The sequence below is a fragment of the Zootermopsis nevadensis genome, unplaced genomic scaffold (genome assembly GCF_977971745.1).
Source record: "Zootermopsis nevadensis isolate Lab colony 2312 unplaced genomic scaffold, Znev_1.0 Znev_ptg000046l, whole genome shotgun sequence".
In the NCBI taxonomy this organism is placed as follows: domain Eukaryota; kingdom Metazoa; phylum Arthropoda; class Insecta; order Blattodea; family Termopsidae; genus Zootermopsis; species Zootermopsis nevadensis.
This window is the reverse complement of record NW_028259178.1, coordinates 282653-298688: the sequence shown is the minus strand read 5'-3', so window position 1 is coordinate 298688 and position 16036 is coordinate 282653. Positions and strand designations below refer to the sequence as shown.

Genomic DNA, 16036 nt, shown 5'->3' with positions numbered 1-16036 from the left:
TCAGATAAGAAGATTCGAGTCTCCTGTCATTACAGGCAAGAGACGTCCGAACAGCTGTTTAGAAATCAGAAAGTAACAGCTCAATGGATTTCGCTGTCTCACCTTACATCGGTATAACAAGTTATCTATTGTAAGAGATCGACGGTAATGCTCGTTTATGAAATCAATAAAGAGTTGTCAGACGCTGAACTGAAGGCTGAATATGTTAAAAAAAAATTCCACGTGTCATCCTAACGGGTCTGACCTCAGTGCCACGAACTCCGGTAAATGAAATGAGTCTTATTCGTAACTGAGCTCGTGGATCAGTGTTTTCCGTTAAGAGTCTAAATTCCTAGTAAAGATCTCCACGGAGCAGGAGACACAAAGTCGGAAACACGATTTAAAAATGATTTTACTAAATCAAAGCTAACACAGTGATCGCCTAACTGGACTGAGGGGAAAATATTATTACATTAATAAATAAACTGACTAATTCTGTTATTTAAATATGACACTGTTAATTAAGATAAATATGGACGTACAAGAAACAAAATTACTTTTTAAATATCTGTTTCGTGATAGAATTTCAAATAGCAAACCAATTACTGTTACTGAAGATTTATATTTTTAAACACTTATAAAGTTTAGCTCTGTACATTATAAACCTGATATTGGTTTTTGTCGTCCACAACTGTGGAGCGCTGCTGTTCGCTAATTATAAAATATTGATTATTATAACTGTAATTATGCCCCATTGCCCAATGTTTAATTATATATAACCAATTATATTCTCCCATTTATATTTGATTTTGTTTTTGAATTCTACAGCAATAGTAAAATTTATTCCTTCCTTCTAAGCTACGTCTTCATTGATATAAAAAAAAACTTTTTATACTGCATACTTATTCACGCAGTTTAACGTTTCCAAACATCTTAATAGTAAATGGACCCTTTCTTTCATAACCAGTTTACAAATACCAGTCTTCAATGGTAGTAACTCACTTATCACGGCGAACTATAATTTATCTTAGCCCACTCACATTTCATAACATGGCCCCAGCAAACTCACGGGTTACCAGCTTTCGTCTTTCTTTGTACAGTGTGTCCCAAAAAAGACGTGCACACAACAGCAACTCTGGCGACCGCTTGCCAGTCGGTTATTCACCGCTGTCAACAGCGCTACGAAGCCAAAGGTGGTCATTTTAAACACCACAATAGACTCGCAAATTCACCAAGTGCCAATTCCGACGTACGTAATATTTTAGTTTATTAAAATGTCTTTATTTCATTCACTGAAAATGTGTATACATATTTTTGGGCACACTGTATGTATATATATATATATATATATATTTCTTATGTACCTACAAATCTTACGGAGGAGCCCCGCACCCCTCCACAGACATTTCTGCGGCACAGAGCGCAAATAAATTTAACATGTCAACTTTGTTTGAGAAAATAAGAATGTTGTTTGTAGATATTTCATCTTTAACAAAAACAATTTTCATTTATTAACCAGCATCTGAGTGAACCAGCCAAGACGTCGGCTCGGAATCAGTCCCCAACTAAAGCGACCGACTGATCCGACTAACACCGAAGCCGTCCTTCCACTTCTTATTATGACGGCGTCATCGAAATTCTTCGATGTAGTCGACGTTACGTGAGGACGGACATTCTGGGTGCCAGGGATTTTTTTTCTACGACGTCTAAAACGTCACTTCCTTATTTTACGACAGGCTAACCGCGTGACTTTACATAAATGATACTTATTTTTATACAATATATTATTTATTTAGTGTTCTGTGTGACGACAGGTCCATATGAACAGGATCCTTCCATCCTTTTCTCGGACTGGGACCTGTTCATATACGTTCTTGGCAGATGATCCAGAAGTGGTTTGCCATTGCCTTCTTCTGTGTGTGAATGGAGTAATTGTTGGGATGCCACGGAGGAAAACTCCGTGTTGCCTAGACCACGGCCTTGCCCAACACAAGTTATAAATTCGAACCCGAGACCCAAGGATTACAAAACCAGCGTTCTAACCGCTGGACCACCTCATCTTATTATTATTTAGTGTTCTGTCTGACGACAGGTCCATATGAACAGGATCCTTCCATCCTTTTCTCGGACTGGGACCTGTTCATATACGTTCTTGGCAGATGATCCAGAAGTGGTTTGCCATTGCCTTCTTCGGTGTGTGAATGGAGTAATTGTTGGGATGCCACGGAGGAAAACTCCGTGTTGCCTAGACCACGGCCTTGCCCAACACAAGTTATAAATTCGAACCCGAGACCCAAGGATTACAAGGCCAGCGTTCTGACCGCTAGACCACCTCATCTTATTATTATTTAGTGTTCTGTCTGACGACAGGTCCATATGAACAGGATCCTTCCATCCTTTTCTCGGACTGGGACCTGTTCATATACGTTCTTGGCAGATGATCCAGAAGTGGTTTGCCATTGCCTTCTTCTGTGTGTGAATGGAGTAATTGTTGGGATGCCACGGAGGAAAACTCCGTGTTGCCTAGACCACGGCCTTGCCCAACACAAGTTATAAATTCGAACCCGAGACCCAAGGATTACAAAACCAGCGTTCTAACCGCTGGACCACCTCATCTTATTATTATTTAGTGTTCTGTCTGACGACAGGTCCATATGAACAGGATCCTTCCATCCTTTTCTCGGACTGGGACCTGTTCATATACGTTCTTGGCAGATGATCCAGAAGTGGTTTGCCATTGCCTTCTTCTGTGTGTGAATGGAGTAATTGTTGGGATGCCACGGAGGAAAACTCCGTGTTGCCTAGACCACGGCCTTGCCCAACACAAGTTATAAATTCGAACCCGAGACCCAAGGATTACAAAACCAGCGTTCTAACCGCTGGACCACCTCATCTTATTATTATTTAGTGTTCTGTCTGACGACAGGTCCATATGAACAGGATCCTTCCATCCTTTTCTCGGACTGGGACCTGTTCATATACGTTCTTGGCAGATGATCCAGAAGTGGTTTGCCATTGCCTTCTTCGGTGTGTGAATGGAGTAATTGTTGGGATGCCACGGAGGAAAACTCCGTGTTGCCTAGACCACGGCCTTGCCCAACACAAGTTATAAATTCGAACCCGAGACCCAAGGATTACAAGGCCAGCGTTCTGACCGCTAGACCACCTCATCTTATTATTATTTAGTGTTCTGTCTGACGACAGGTCCATATGAACAGGATCCTTCCATCCTTTTCTCGGACTGGGACCTGTTCATATACGTTCTTGGCAGATGATCCAGAAGTGGTTTGCCATTGCCTTCTTCTGTGTGTGAATGGAGTAATTGTTGGGATGCCACGGAGGAAAACTCCGTGTTGCCTAGACCACGGCCTTGCCCAACACAAGTTATAAATTCGAACCCGAGACCCAAGGATTACAAAACCAGCGTTCTAACCGCTGGACCACCTCATCTTATTATTATTTAGTGTTCTGTCTGACGACAGGTCCATATGAACAGGATCCTTCCATCCTTTTCTCGGACTGGGACCTGTTCATATACGTTCTTGGCAGATGATCCAGAAGTGGTTTGCCATTGCCTTCTTCGGTGTGTGAATGGAGTAATTGTTGGGATGCCACGGAGGAAAACTCCGTGTTGCCTAGACCACGGCCTTGCCCAACACAAGTTATAAATTCGAACCCGAGACCCCAGGATTACAAGGCCAGCGTTCTAACCGCTAGACCACCGTGGCAATACCTTTAGCCTACAAAAATTATCCGTTTTAATAACACACTCCGTTCTTCAATACTCCTTAATTTACGTGACAGAACGTAACACCAGCGTATCTATATTAATCCAATTACGTGTTACACGCCTTTGGATCTAAACATTATTCGAGTTGATCCTTCCATTTATTCCGTGGTCTAGCAGCGTCTCTTTTTCGTTTAGAGCGAAAATTAAACATCATCCGATGTATTTCATAAGTTAACATTCTTAAATATATATTCTAGGTGCTTCTTTTGGTATTTTTCTCTCCTAAGTTGAACATACACTATTAAAAACGATTACGCGGGTAAACATTTAATGGCCATCTAATGACAGCTACAGCGCACATCATTAAGGATTAAACCCAATTTCCTTAAAAAATAAACAGAAGTGTCCCCTCCTTCCTCAGCTGGTGAATGTCTTGCTCCGGTCTGTTTCTGGAAACAGCCGTCCGTGTCAGAATATCGGTAACCACTGCTCATTACATGCGTTGCAGACCCAGCGAGCTTCACTGCCAATCCTCCGGCCATTACCGTGTGTTGCACTCACGATGCTCGGCTGTTCTCCTGGATTTCCATTTCTTTACAAAGCACTCAAAATGTCCCGAGAATCCAACGCCCGACGTCATTTCGCGTAACAAATTCTAAGCCTTCCTATTCTTAATGGCGTTACCGTGGCTGATTTTTACTTCTAAAACGTTTAATAAACAGGCCATTTCCTACGAAAGTCGGTGTGATTGGCAAAACACTGGGGGCCATGATCCACACGACATTTAACAGCGCCGATGTGGCAGAAATGCGAATTATGTTCGAGCGAATAAGCGCTTGACGTTCTGAAGACGTCCATCTTGGTCTCATAGGGTGTGACACGTGTGGATTTGCACGTAGAGATACCTACGTGTTTTACTTAAGAAATACTTAAGACGGCCCAAGTCTTCTGTTGTTTGATGAACGCATGTCTCGGTGGCAGACTGACGTCACAAGGAAGAACTGTCGTTTAAAAAGTTGTCAGTGGAACCACGGTTCCGGAGAATTTGACGTAAATACGTCTATACGGAAAGGAAGTTTATATATTGGCTTTATTCTAAATATTTCCTTTATACATGCTTTACAATTGAGTAAAGTTTGATTAAGACTTTGCTTGTTTCCCAGGTAACATAACAATGAAGTTAAACTTTTTCGTTTCCCTTTTTCGCAAAATGACACTGACCCTAAAATATAGACGTATTTACGTAAAAAATCAGTCTCCTTCGAAAAAAAACTGTTTACATATAAGTAGCTATGAAAAAAAAATACGTCAGATTTCACGACCTTAAAGGGTTTTGTACCCCTTCAGAAAAATGTACCTTAATACGACGCGATTAACTTCAATGGGGTCACGTGACGCTCCTGTAGTTCGTGAACAAATGAATTTAGATCAAATTTCCCGCGCCAGCCTTGAGCCTAATGAAAACACAGATTATGGGTTCGAATCCAGTCCCCTACATGACGGCCGAGAACGTTGCTTCATTATACTTTCCGACGATCCCAAAATCTCAGATTATAAAACATCAAATCATGAAATGATTAGTGATTAATTAACAGAAATGGATGTGGAACGAAGCGGTTGTGTCCTAATTTGAAATGTTTTTGGCGGAATCTGCCTACTCAATAATTTCACAAAGCCTCTTCGCCAAAACAGCCAATTTCAGGACCGAGTTTTGAACATCAGGTCTTCAGAATACGACCACTGGACCACGAATTTCGCCAGAGGACGTATAACCGATTTCAGACTCAATGAATCCCACTTATTGATTGCTTTAGAAGTTGATTCTGAATCAGAGAGATGTCAGGAGGAAAAACTCGTGTATAAATATGGCCGTCTTCTTGGTTGTAGCGCGGAGTAGTCCGGTAGAAGTTTACCAAGGTCATCGCCCTGATGATGGAAGCAACAGAGACCTCCGAAATGCCGGTAAACTTCTACCAGACTACACGGAGCTACAACCCAGAAGACAGCCATCTTCAGACCTGCCAACATGAAAACCTAAATTCCTACAAATCATTTTATTCTCTGGAATTCACTACTTTTCTGAGTCCGTTCTGTTAATTGAGATCAAGCAGTTTCGGCAACTGGTTTTATTTCCTTCTTCATATTTGTGGTGGGTGAACAAAATTCCTATTGTTTTGGGCCCAAACGACTGTGAAAACTCATTAATTTACTTAATGCACCGTCGTGATACGACAAAAACTCTGCTTAATTTCCGATCTTGGAATTAAACGTAAACAACACTTCTACATTTTGACAGCGAGTGGTAAATCGATTAGTATCGAGATGACTTGACATGGCGTAGCGAGAGATCGCTCACAGAACACACACAACACGTAGAAACACGTAAAACAGCGAGAATCGTGCCTGACGTAATTTACATTTCAGCACAGATGAGACATTCAAAAATTAAACAAACAAACAAACAAAAGACTTACCGTCCCAGTCCTTGTGCCACACGTCCGTCAGGGACACTCCTCCCCTCTCCCCCGCTTCACCCCTTGCGTCTCCCGTCAAGTTCTTTCCCTCTCGGAGCTTCCAGTTCTCCCTTCCCGGAGTCGGACTTGCATCCGAAACACTGCCATCTTCAGGAAGCCGTTTCCTCGAATTTTCTGCTAGACACACTCGCGAAGGCTCGTTGTAGTCGCCCTCTTCCACTAGCTCTTCGTCTCGTAGCACGAAAATCCTCCCTTCACTTCCTCTCGTGCTCGCCCTCTGATCGCGGGTCCCCATCGCGTCCAACCCGTCACTGCTAGCGCGGTACGGCCCCACGAGCCCCACAATCCCTCGTCTGGACAGGAGTCCCACGGGGTCCGTTGCCGTGGTCCCCGCTACATCCCCCCCGTTCCCTCGGCCTGTCGATTCGCTGGCGTCTTTTGGTTTCGAGACCGTCGTGTACATGGGCTGGTCCGACGAGCACTGGTACCTGTGAACGCTGGGTTTCGTCGCCGCCTGTATCCAGCGAGGCGCGTGCGTCACTTGTTTGTGGCTGTTGTTGTTAGCAACAGCAGAGGCAATGCTTGTGAGTTCCGCTACCATGACGACAGTTAGCCTACACTTTTCTATGTCTCAAAAAGGGGGTTCGTGGGTTACCACGCTATCAACGGCGAGGGAGGGAGCGAGGGAGGGGCAGACAAGACATTAAGTATGAGAAATTAACCTGTCTTCCCCACCTCCTACTCACTTCGTAGTTTTCATAAGGAGCCACACTTGAAGTATCTCGGTTCTTCACAGGAAGTATATAACTGCATGCTACCACTTTACTGCTTTCAGCATCTTATAAAACACTTCCGTGACTAAATGTTGTGCGCCATCTACAACAATAGCTGTCCTGAAGAATGGAGTTCAATTATAAATCGTCACAACAGCCAATACCCTATATGAAAACACCTAAGTGTCATACCGAATACACATTCGATCCTACATACCTAACACGTTACATTAACTGTTGCTTCGTTACGTGAAGCGATCTGAAGTACGCGTGACGTTAAACCGAAACGGAAGCCACTGTTTGATTTTCCATTAAGCACCTCATCGGCTCCGCATAAACAACATCTGTCGTACGCTAGGGTATTTTGTTTGCACTGCGCATTCAGAGTGGACAGACGGCCAGTTCGCGGCGACGCAGTGCGATTGTGTAATATGATTGGTCGGATTTAAAACGTGAGTCGCAGACCGATGTTCAGCTGTCAGAAATTGTTGAAACCTACTGGTGTTTGTGTTTTATCGTTAAGGCTTTGACCGGGATGTTAAATCTTATGTGGTACCGCCTGATTAGACTTCTAATGGTTAAGTGAAGTGTTTTCTTCGCGGTACGGTCTGGATTCGTAAAATATTATGAAGACGAGCTTCGGCTTCAAAGGGTTAACCAGCTGATTTTCGTAATGGTGAGGTGTAGTGTTTTCTTCGCGGTACGGACTGAATTCATAAATAATATTCAGACGATCTTCGGCCGGGCAGAACTTGTGGCCCTTCCGGGAATCGAACCACGTCCGTACAGTCAATAAGTATACTGACATGACCCCAATACAAAGTCTCGCATGTGTGATGAATGCATGCATATCTGTTTGTGTATATGTGCAGGCCTGTGTTAACGATACATTTCAGATCAACACAAGTTTTTGATTTCACGTATTAAAACTCAATAATGGGAAAATCCGTAACATGCATTGTTGAGAGTCTGCAAAGTGGACTGCCAACAATGATGAAAACTGTAAAGAAAATTTGTTATATGAACTGCCAATTCTCGCGACAAAATAATCAATTCAGAGTATGCCCAATGAGACAATGTTAAAACTGGTAATGTATCTGACTAAGAACGCTATTTCTTCTGCGCAAACAGCACACAGACGTACACAACGCAGACAAACGAACCTTACGAACACAACAATTTCCCTACACAAAGTTTAAAATGAAAATAGACGCATCGTGTTCGAAACCAGCCCACGTACCACGTCCTCGAGGTAGCACGAACACACAACAGAGCTCGCCAGTAGTTCGATGCCGGGTAAGTGCATCCGTCCTCACCAAATTTGAACATGCAACTGGCCCTCGTATAACGCCGAAGCCAGCAGTCAGCTCCGTGGGGCGGAGTTTGCCGCAGATCTGATCCGAATATTAAAAGCGACTTCTCTGGCACCGTCGCTAGGAAGCGGGAGACAAATGCCTGCCTTTGCCCGAACTAAACTGTTACACACTTCAGTGCTACAAGGACGTAAATACGCGTTCTTGGGTCGTCGTCAGTAACGACTCCAAGTTCTGTCTGAAATCCAGGAACATGAAAAACGTCTTCCTCTCGTACTGTACTCTATCGTCGGATTGTACCAAACTTTTTAAGAATCGCAACCTGCCAATATAAGGATGAGAAATGTCGTTTGTGCACCCCTATGTTTTAAATACTTACGTTTGTGAAGTTGACTGTACTCCTGTCATGGCCCTGATGATGGAGGTAGCAAGGACCTCTGAAACGTCGATAAATTTCTCCAAGGATACCAGGCGCAACAGCCCAGAAGACATCCATCTTTTTATTTTATTGTTTTATATATTCGATTCCCGGCGGTGCCCGAATTTATAACTTGTGTTGGGCAAGGCCGTGGTCTAGGCAACACGGAGTTTTCCTCCGTGGCATCCCAACAATTACTCCATTCACACACAGAAGAAGGCAATGGCAAACCACTTCTGGATCATCTGCCAAGAACGTATATGAACAGGTCCCAGTCCGAGAAGAGAAAAGGATGGAAGGATCCTGTTCATATGGACCTGTCGTCAGACAGAACACTAAATAATAATAAGATGAGGTGGTCTAGCGGTTAGAACGCTGGCCTTGTAATCCTGGGGTCTCGGGTTCGATTCCCGGCGGTGCCCGAATTTATAACTTGTGTTGGGCAAGGCCGTGCTCTAGGCAACACGGAGTTTTCCTCCGTGGCATCCCATTCACACACAGAAGAAGGCAATGGCAAACCACTTCTGGATCATCCGCCAAGAACGTATATGAACAGGTCCCAGTCCGAGAAAAGGATGGAAGGATCCTGTTCATATGGACCTGTCGTCAGGCAGAACACTAAATAAATAAATAAATAACGATACTTGATTCTTATCAGCAGAAACGTGTAGCTATTGGCCGTGAGTCATGCAGTACCAACAGGGAGACGGGATGTGACAGTTGCGTTCAAATTTATGAGTGACAGTCCTCAATCAAAACTGGTCGACGGCTGTGATGGTTGTTTGTCGTCACAAGTCAATGCGCAAGTCACTTACAGGCGACTACCAGTTTCGCGACAGTTCTACTTCTTGCTATACAGGGTGTTCAAAAATGATGTGTACTTATAATATAGAACATTAACCGTGTGAATCAGTTGCTCGCCGCTGTCAACTGCGCCACTAACAAATTATAACCGTCCACGTACCCCCTTCATCTCTCCAGAGTTCTGTAATGCGGGTTGGACTACGATGACAGACGGTGGATAACACGAGGTCTGCCGGACAATCAGCGATTAATCCCATGGGACGTTCTTGGCTTCGGTGCTCGTTGAGAGCAAAGTCCAGCCGCGTCCCTCAACAAACACTTCCTTGCTTCGACCAACCAAAAAGCTAACTAAGGGCGGAGTCCTGCGCAGGCGTAAGACGCCGTCCCTCGCTAGGTTTAACACCATTCCTGCGTACGAAACGCATTGCTGGAAATGTTAAACAGAGCCTTATAACTAAAACAGGAATTTGTTTACGTTAACGGGGGTTTAGTCATGGCGGTAGCCTCGACTGTTCAAACTAGGGTCTGTTGGATGCTGATGAGAGGTTATCCCGTCAGGCAATACGTCCTTTTTGGCGTTGGATGAATCTCTGGGATTTGAACCCAGAGAAGGCGGGATCCCTTCGGCTGAAAGCCTCTGCGCCTTGGTCCTTGCTTCGGGAGTTGATTAGAGCAGTTATACATAAGTAACCCCCCCCCCCTCCCAAGGTCTCACAGGTTCCTCCACGAACAATATTAAGTACTTCCAGAGCCTCACACCCTACAGGGTCACGTCAGTTAAAATGTTTCCCTCTGGCAAGTAACACGATCATACTTCCGGGCTACACTAACGGTGACTATTTTGAACACGTATACTAGAATCGCTAATTAACTAAGTGCTAATGATCATGTATTGAATGGTTTCGTGTATTACAATGACCTTATTTCATACACTGAATGTGTGTATGGGACACCTGCGAAATGCGGTTCGATAACGTACTTGCTTGCAGCTGCGAGGAATCACTTGTAAGACTACCTTAATGGAAGATATTTGTCATCGTAAAGTAAGGTAACTCGAAGCTTATGAGAAAATTCGATGCAATCGTAGACGGTAAAACGTTCACACCTACTACCAATAAAAACGCGATTTAGGAAATGTGTTTGAACCGTGTATAAAGAAACGTGTATCTGGACACACATCAGAACAGATGTCCTTTGTAAGAGACAAAAACACGACACCTCGAGCTCTTTACGCTAGTAACTCACCAATAACACGTTATTTATTCGGACTAACCTTGTAACCTTGTCTAAACAAATCCTTCAACGTAGAGAAGTAACCACATCTCCAAAGCCGTAAGACTTAGTGGGAACAAAATACGTGTTTAATTTTTATACGATCTTCTTTAAAAACCTTTTCGCTCCTATAAATAAAGTGCGAGTTGTTTTCGAGAGGCGAGCAAGTTCTCATGTAATATATCCGTTATTACAGTCCGATTTTAACCAAAATCAAAATATATGAATACATTTTAACAGAAACTATACAATATAATATGACGAATCTCCTCGCAGCTGACAAAGCGTAGATTTTCCTTCGATGCCCGGGCAAGGTTAAGTTACCAGCGGACGTGTTCAAATGAATTGCATTCATTGTCTTGTTTTCCCATCGAGTTTAAAGTAACGGACACAAAATGCATGGGAGCGCCTTCGAGGCTGGCGTCATCGTGTGAGTCCAGTTAGTGCATAAGTGGAACTAAGTCGCATCCATTTCAAACTAACTTTCAATTATTACTTTATATATTAAATCTTGTCCGTCTAATCACAAAAAATTCTTATTAAATATTAAAATATTACAATAATTAACATTTAAAATATTTAAAATATATAAAATGATGTTCTTTATCGAAATATTCGATTTACATTAGACTATAATGTAAATCGAATATTTCGATAAAGAACATCATTTGATATATTTTAAATATTTTAAATGTTAATTATTGTAATATTTTAATATTTAATAAGAATTTTTTGTGATTAGACGGACAAGATTTAATATATACTTATTATATCACAATATGACGCAACTTTACCATCTTATTATTACTTTACTTAAATTTAAAGCATTCGGCCAATCAGAAACTGGCTTTTGATATCAAACCTTTTCCCTGTCAAATCAGAGTACGGCTTTAGGATCAGTCAGTAACAAGGATTACTTACTCTTGGGAGCGAACACAAAATGTGTGTACAGGAGAATATTGCAAAGCTAATTCCAGAAGTCATAATTGTCTAAAGTAAAAACTGGTTGAGATGTACTTAATCAGCGCGTGGAACATCTAATGGTCATTAACTGAAAGGTATAAACGTGTTAATATTACCTATAAAGCACTACAAATTCAGTCCATACTGTAGAGTGCGACAGAACTTAACGTGTTCCACTGAACATAGGACTTCAGCAGACCTAGATTCTGCTATCCACGTATTTAATTATTCCTTTCTTCACTGTCATTTGTTTTTGAACTCTTTCTTATGCATTCTTTGCAAGATGTGTAAAAATGTCGTGTAATGTCTGTCTCTCCGCACGATACAAATCGAGAACCGATGGACGGATTTGGATGAAATTTCGTATAGACGTTATGCCATTGGTGAATATCCTAAGACCGTACTCTTCAATTTACTTAAATCGGTACTACCAACGTGGCGGAAGAACAAACTCCTGAGGTGGGATCGACACTAGCGCCACTTGCAACAGTGGCGTATAATGTAAAGTGCAAGATTTTCGGTAAATAGAAAATTTTTGGCAACAGTGATCAGTTGTATCGTGTAAAATAATGAGACGGGGGCTCCAAGAAGGAGAAATTATACCAGAATTCAATCTTATGGCCCCACACGTACCACCACAGCTGACGCGCCTTGTGAAGTATCGATACTGATTGGCATTACCCACAGAAGACATTAAGACCACGTGATTTTTGTAGTAGCAAATTAAATCTGTAATATTTTATTAACAATTCAAAAATTTCGAGGAACTTATGTGTGTAGTCCGGTACGAACAATACATGTTGCTATTGTTCTATTTAACCACGTTATAAACCTGCGTGAGACTGGACAACCGAGGAACAAGTCCTCAACACATACTTCTGGTACGCCTGTCCTGGTATATTTACATCGGTCCAAATGCATGCAAGTGATAAACGATACATCAGTATCAGTACGACTTAAGAAATAGGGGTGATTGGTCTAGTTGTTTTGTACGGACGGACAGACAGACAGACATGGCTCACTAAATTTAAGGTTTACATGCGTCAGGCGATGCCAAATGCTTGTATTTTAGTCCTAAAATGTGAACGGAAGAGATCGTGGTCAGGTTAGATTAGGTTAGGTTAGGTTAGATTAGATTAGGTTAAGTTAGGTTAGGTTAGGTTAAGTTAGGTTAGGTTAGGTTAGATTAGATTAGGTTAGGTTTAGTTAGGTTAGTTTAGGTTAGGTTAGGTTAGATTAGATTAGGTTAGATTAGGTTAGGTTTAGTTAGGTTAGTTTAGGTTAGGTTAGGTTAGGTTTAATTAGGTCAGTTTAGGTTAGATTAGATTAGGTTAGGTTTAGTTAGGTTAGGTTAGGTTAGATTAGGTTAGGTTAGGTTTAGTTAGGTTAGTTTAGGTTAGGTTAGGTTTAGTTAGGTCAGTTTAGGTTAGATTAGATTAGGTTAGGTTTAGTTAGGTTAGGTTAGGTTAGATTAGGTTAGGTTAGGTTTAGTTAGGTTAGTTTAGGTTAGGTTAGGTTAGTTTAGGTTAGATTAGGTTAGGTTACGTTAGGTTTAGTTAGGTGAGGTTAGGTTAGGTTTGTTTAGTTTTGATCAACAGAGTTGTGGTTAGGTTATGTTTATTAATTTTAAATGCTGGAATTTCGAATGTGGGAATAATGACATTTTTAAATCTGGATTCTAAAAATTTCGAAAAAAAATTAAAATATTACGTGTTTACAATTTTTGAACATTTTAAAATTTTTAAAAAGTTTGTACGCTGGGAAGAACGCATGAGGATGTGATATGCGTCGGGGAAAGGAATGTATTTTCCACTCATGTTTTGTGTACTGACAGAACGGCTTTGTGTTATTATTGACGGTACAGATTAAGAAGTATAGTCAGATACTGGTCTTTTGGTTGATTCGCAGTATTTTCAGGGACAACCTCGGTCGGTCACCTGACCATCAGTCCCCGCCCCCTTGCGCCCATGGGCCCCTTAAATTTCCTCCAGGAATCCAGGAAGTTAATTGTAACTGTTGTAAGATTCAGGCTCGCACATTTGGAAACGTTTCTAGCTTATTTTGGACAGAGGCGCAGGCAGGCACATGTTACCAACTTCAGAACACAGTTTTACTCTATTTATATTAACTGTATTCTATCAGTCTAATGATGAAATCAGCTGAAGTGGATTAATGTTTAGGTTAGGTTTTTGAACACGGGGCACGACGAGACGTCCTGTGTCCTTCCTGCACGCAGTAGCCACATGCGTTTTGTGACCTATGGTTCGTGATCGGATTTATGTAACAGCTTCAGAAAGGACATCGATAACAGCTAACTGACCGCCAACACATCGGAGGCGCGTGATGACATGCCTTCCGCGGTTCCCACTTTGAATTCGGATTTGCTCACACGTAAAACATTTGAATGCACACGGCAACCAATCAGCAGCGGGGAAGTCTTCAGTTACGCGTTCCTTACCTTAAGTTACTCATATCGCATCTACGGACTTGAACTCTGTCTCATCGCCGCAGGCCTAACCCACGAGGAAAACAGCGCAGTCCAATACGTTCCTAGAAAAAATCCATTTCTCAACTAGCCACTTGTAAGTCAGTCTCACTCAAATAACCTACTGTAAACAGAGCTCAGAATAAGTGTTACTTCCACAGTTCTCGGTGATTTAACGACACTGTTTCAACTCCAGACGCTGTGTAAAGTGTTGAGTGACAAGAAAATTTGAATCGTGAGTACACAATTATTTGCAAAGTGGTCGTGGCCTACCATAATTATATCTCTGGATATGACGATACAAATCAGTAATATGAATAGTTGGTTCCCCAGACGATGCTTGAAAGAGTTACGACCTATTTCGAAATTTAAAAATAAAATCAGAATATTTGCTGTTCTAACATTCTGGGGATCCCCCGCGAATGACATTAATACAACTTGTAATTTTGTACGCGTATCGGAATCAAGCGTGAGCCATAATTAAAGTCGGAACGTAATCGGTAACAATTGTTAGGGCCTGTTTCGTTATGAATCCGATCTTGTCTTATTTACGAAAGTCAGTTTCCCCTCCTTCGCCCTTACCCGCAACACTACGAAAGGAATCCCGTTGAAACGGCTCGCTCATGCGCAGTCGAGGTCAAGACACTTGCTACGCGTACGTAATTGTGACTGGCATCCACACCCGCTGAGCCCAGGCGACGTACAAGTCGGAAGACAGACGACACTCGCACAATCGGTGATGCCAATTGAAGTCACGTGTCTCTTCTTTAACCAATGACCTCGACCGAGAAGGTTCAGGGTTCATATCTCAGTTGAAAAACAGCTTCTAGAAAGGAAGTTTATATTTTCCACAGTCTGTTTACCCAGACGTTGTGTGATGAGATGGTTAAATGGGCCACGACAGCTTGCTTTGAAAATTCATCTATACTCATAATTTCAGATCGTGTAAACCTACACTATACTGTCGAAAGCGCATTGATAAATAACCTAGTCCAGTGGTTTTCAACCTGGGGTACGCGTACCCCCGAGGGTACGCGAAGACATCTTAGGGGGTACGTGAAATTTAAAAAAAATATATATTATTTTATGATAAACACTGAATAATCAGTAATGTAATTTATTTAATTTATTTTAGACGTAGATTATATACTACGTATAACTTTAATTATACACCAACAACTTTGGGGGTACAAAGTTGAAGAGAAATTATATCTGGGGGTATGCGAAGACATCTTAGGGGGTACGTGAAATTTAAAAAAAATATATATATTATTTTATGATAAACACTGAATAATCAGTAATATAATTTATTTAATTTATTTTAGATGTAGATTATATACTATGTATAACTTGAATTATACACCAACAACTTTGGGGGTACAAAGTTGAAGAGAAATTATATCTGGGGGTATGCGAAGACATCTTAGGGGGTACGTGAAATTTAAAAAAAATATATATATTATTTTATGATAAACACTGAATAATCAGTAATATAATTTATTTAATTTATTTTAGATGTAGATTATATACTATGTATAACTTGAATTATACACCAACAACTTTGAGGGCACAAAGTTGAAGAGAAATTATATCTGGGGGTACGCGAAGACATCTTAGGGGGTACGTGAAATTTAAAAAAAATTATATTATTTTATGATAAACACTGAATAATCAGTAATGTAATTTATTTTAGATGTAGATTATATATTACGTATAACTTGAATTATACACCAACAACTTTGGTGATAAAAAGTTGAAGAGAGATTATATCTGGGGGTACGCGAACAAAAAAGGTTGAATACCACTGACATAGTCTGATCACTTC

At 41.4% G+C, this 16036-nt stretch overlaps 1 protein-coding gene across 2 annotated transcripts in view; it reads right to left on the bottom strand.

The window, feature by feature from the left end:
• The window catches only part of LOC110837714 (proton channel OtopLc), a 125188-nt gene that overhangs the window by 65996 nt on the left and 43156 nt on the right, over nt 1–16036 (bottom strand). The window contains exon 1 of one of the 2 annotated variants that reach the window (XM_087360785.1): nt 6184–8487. The exons of the other annotated variant lie outside the window; for it this stretch is intronic. Within the exon in view, the coding sequence (XP_087216911.1) occupies nt 6184–6784 (601 nt within the window). The 5' untranslated portion in view covers nt 6785–8487. Of the gene's footprint in view, nt 1–6183; nt 8488–16036 lie in introns of those variants that run through there. 2 annotated transcript variants of the gene reach the window in all.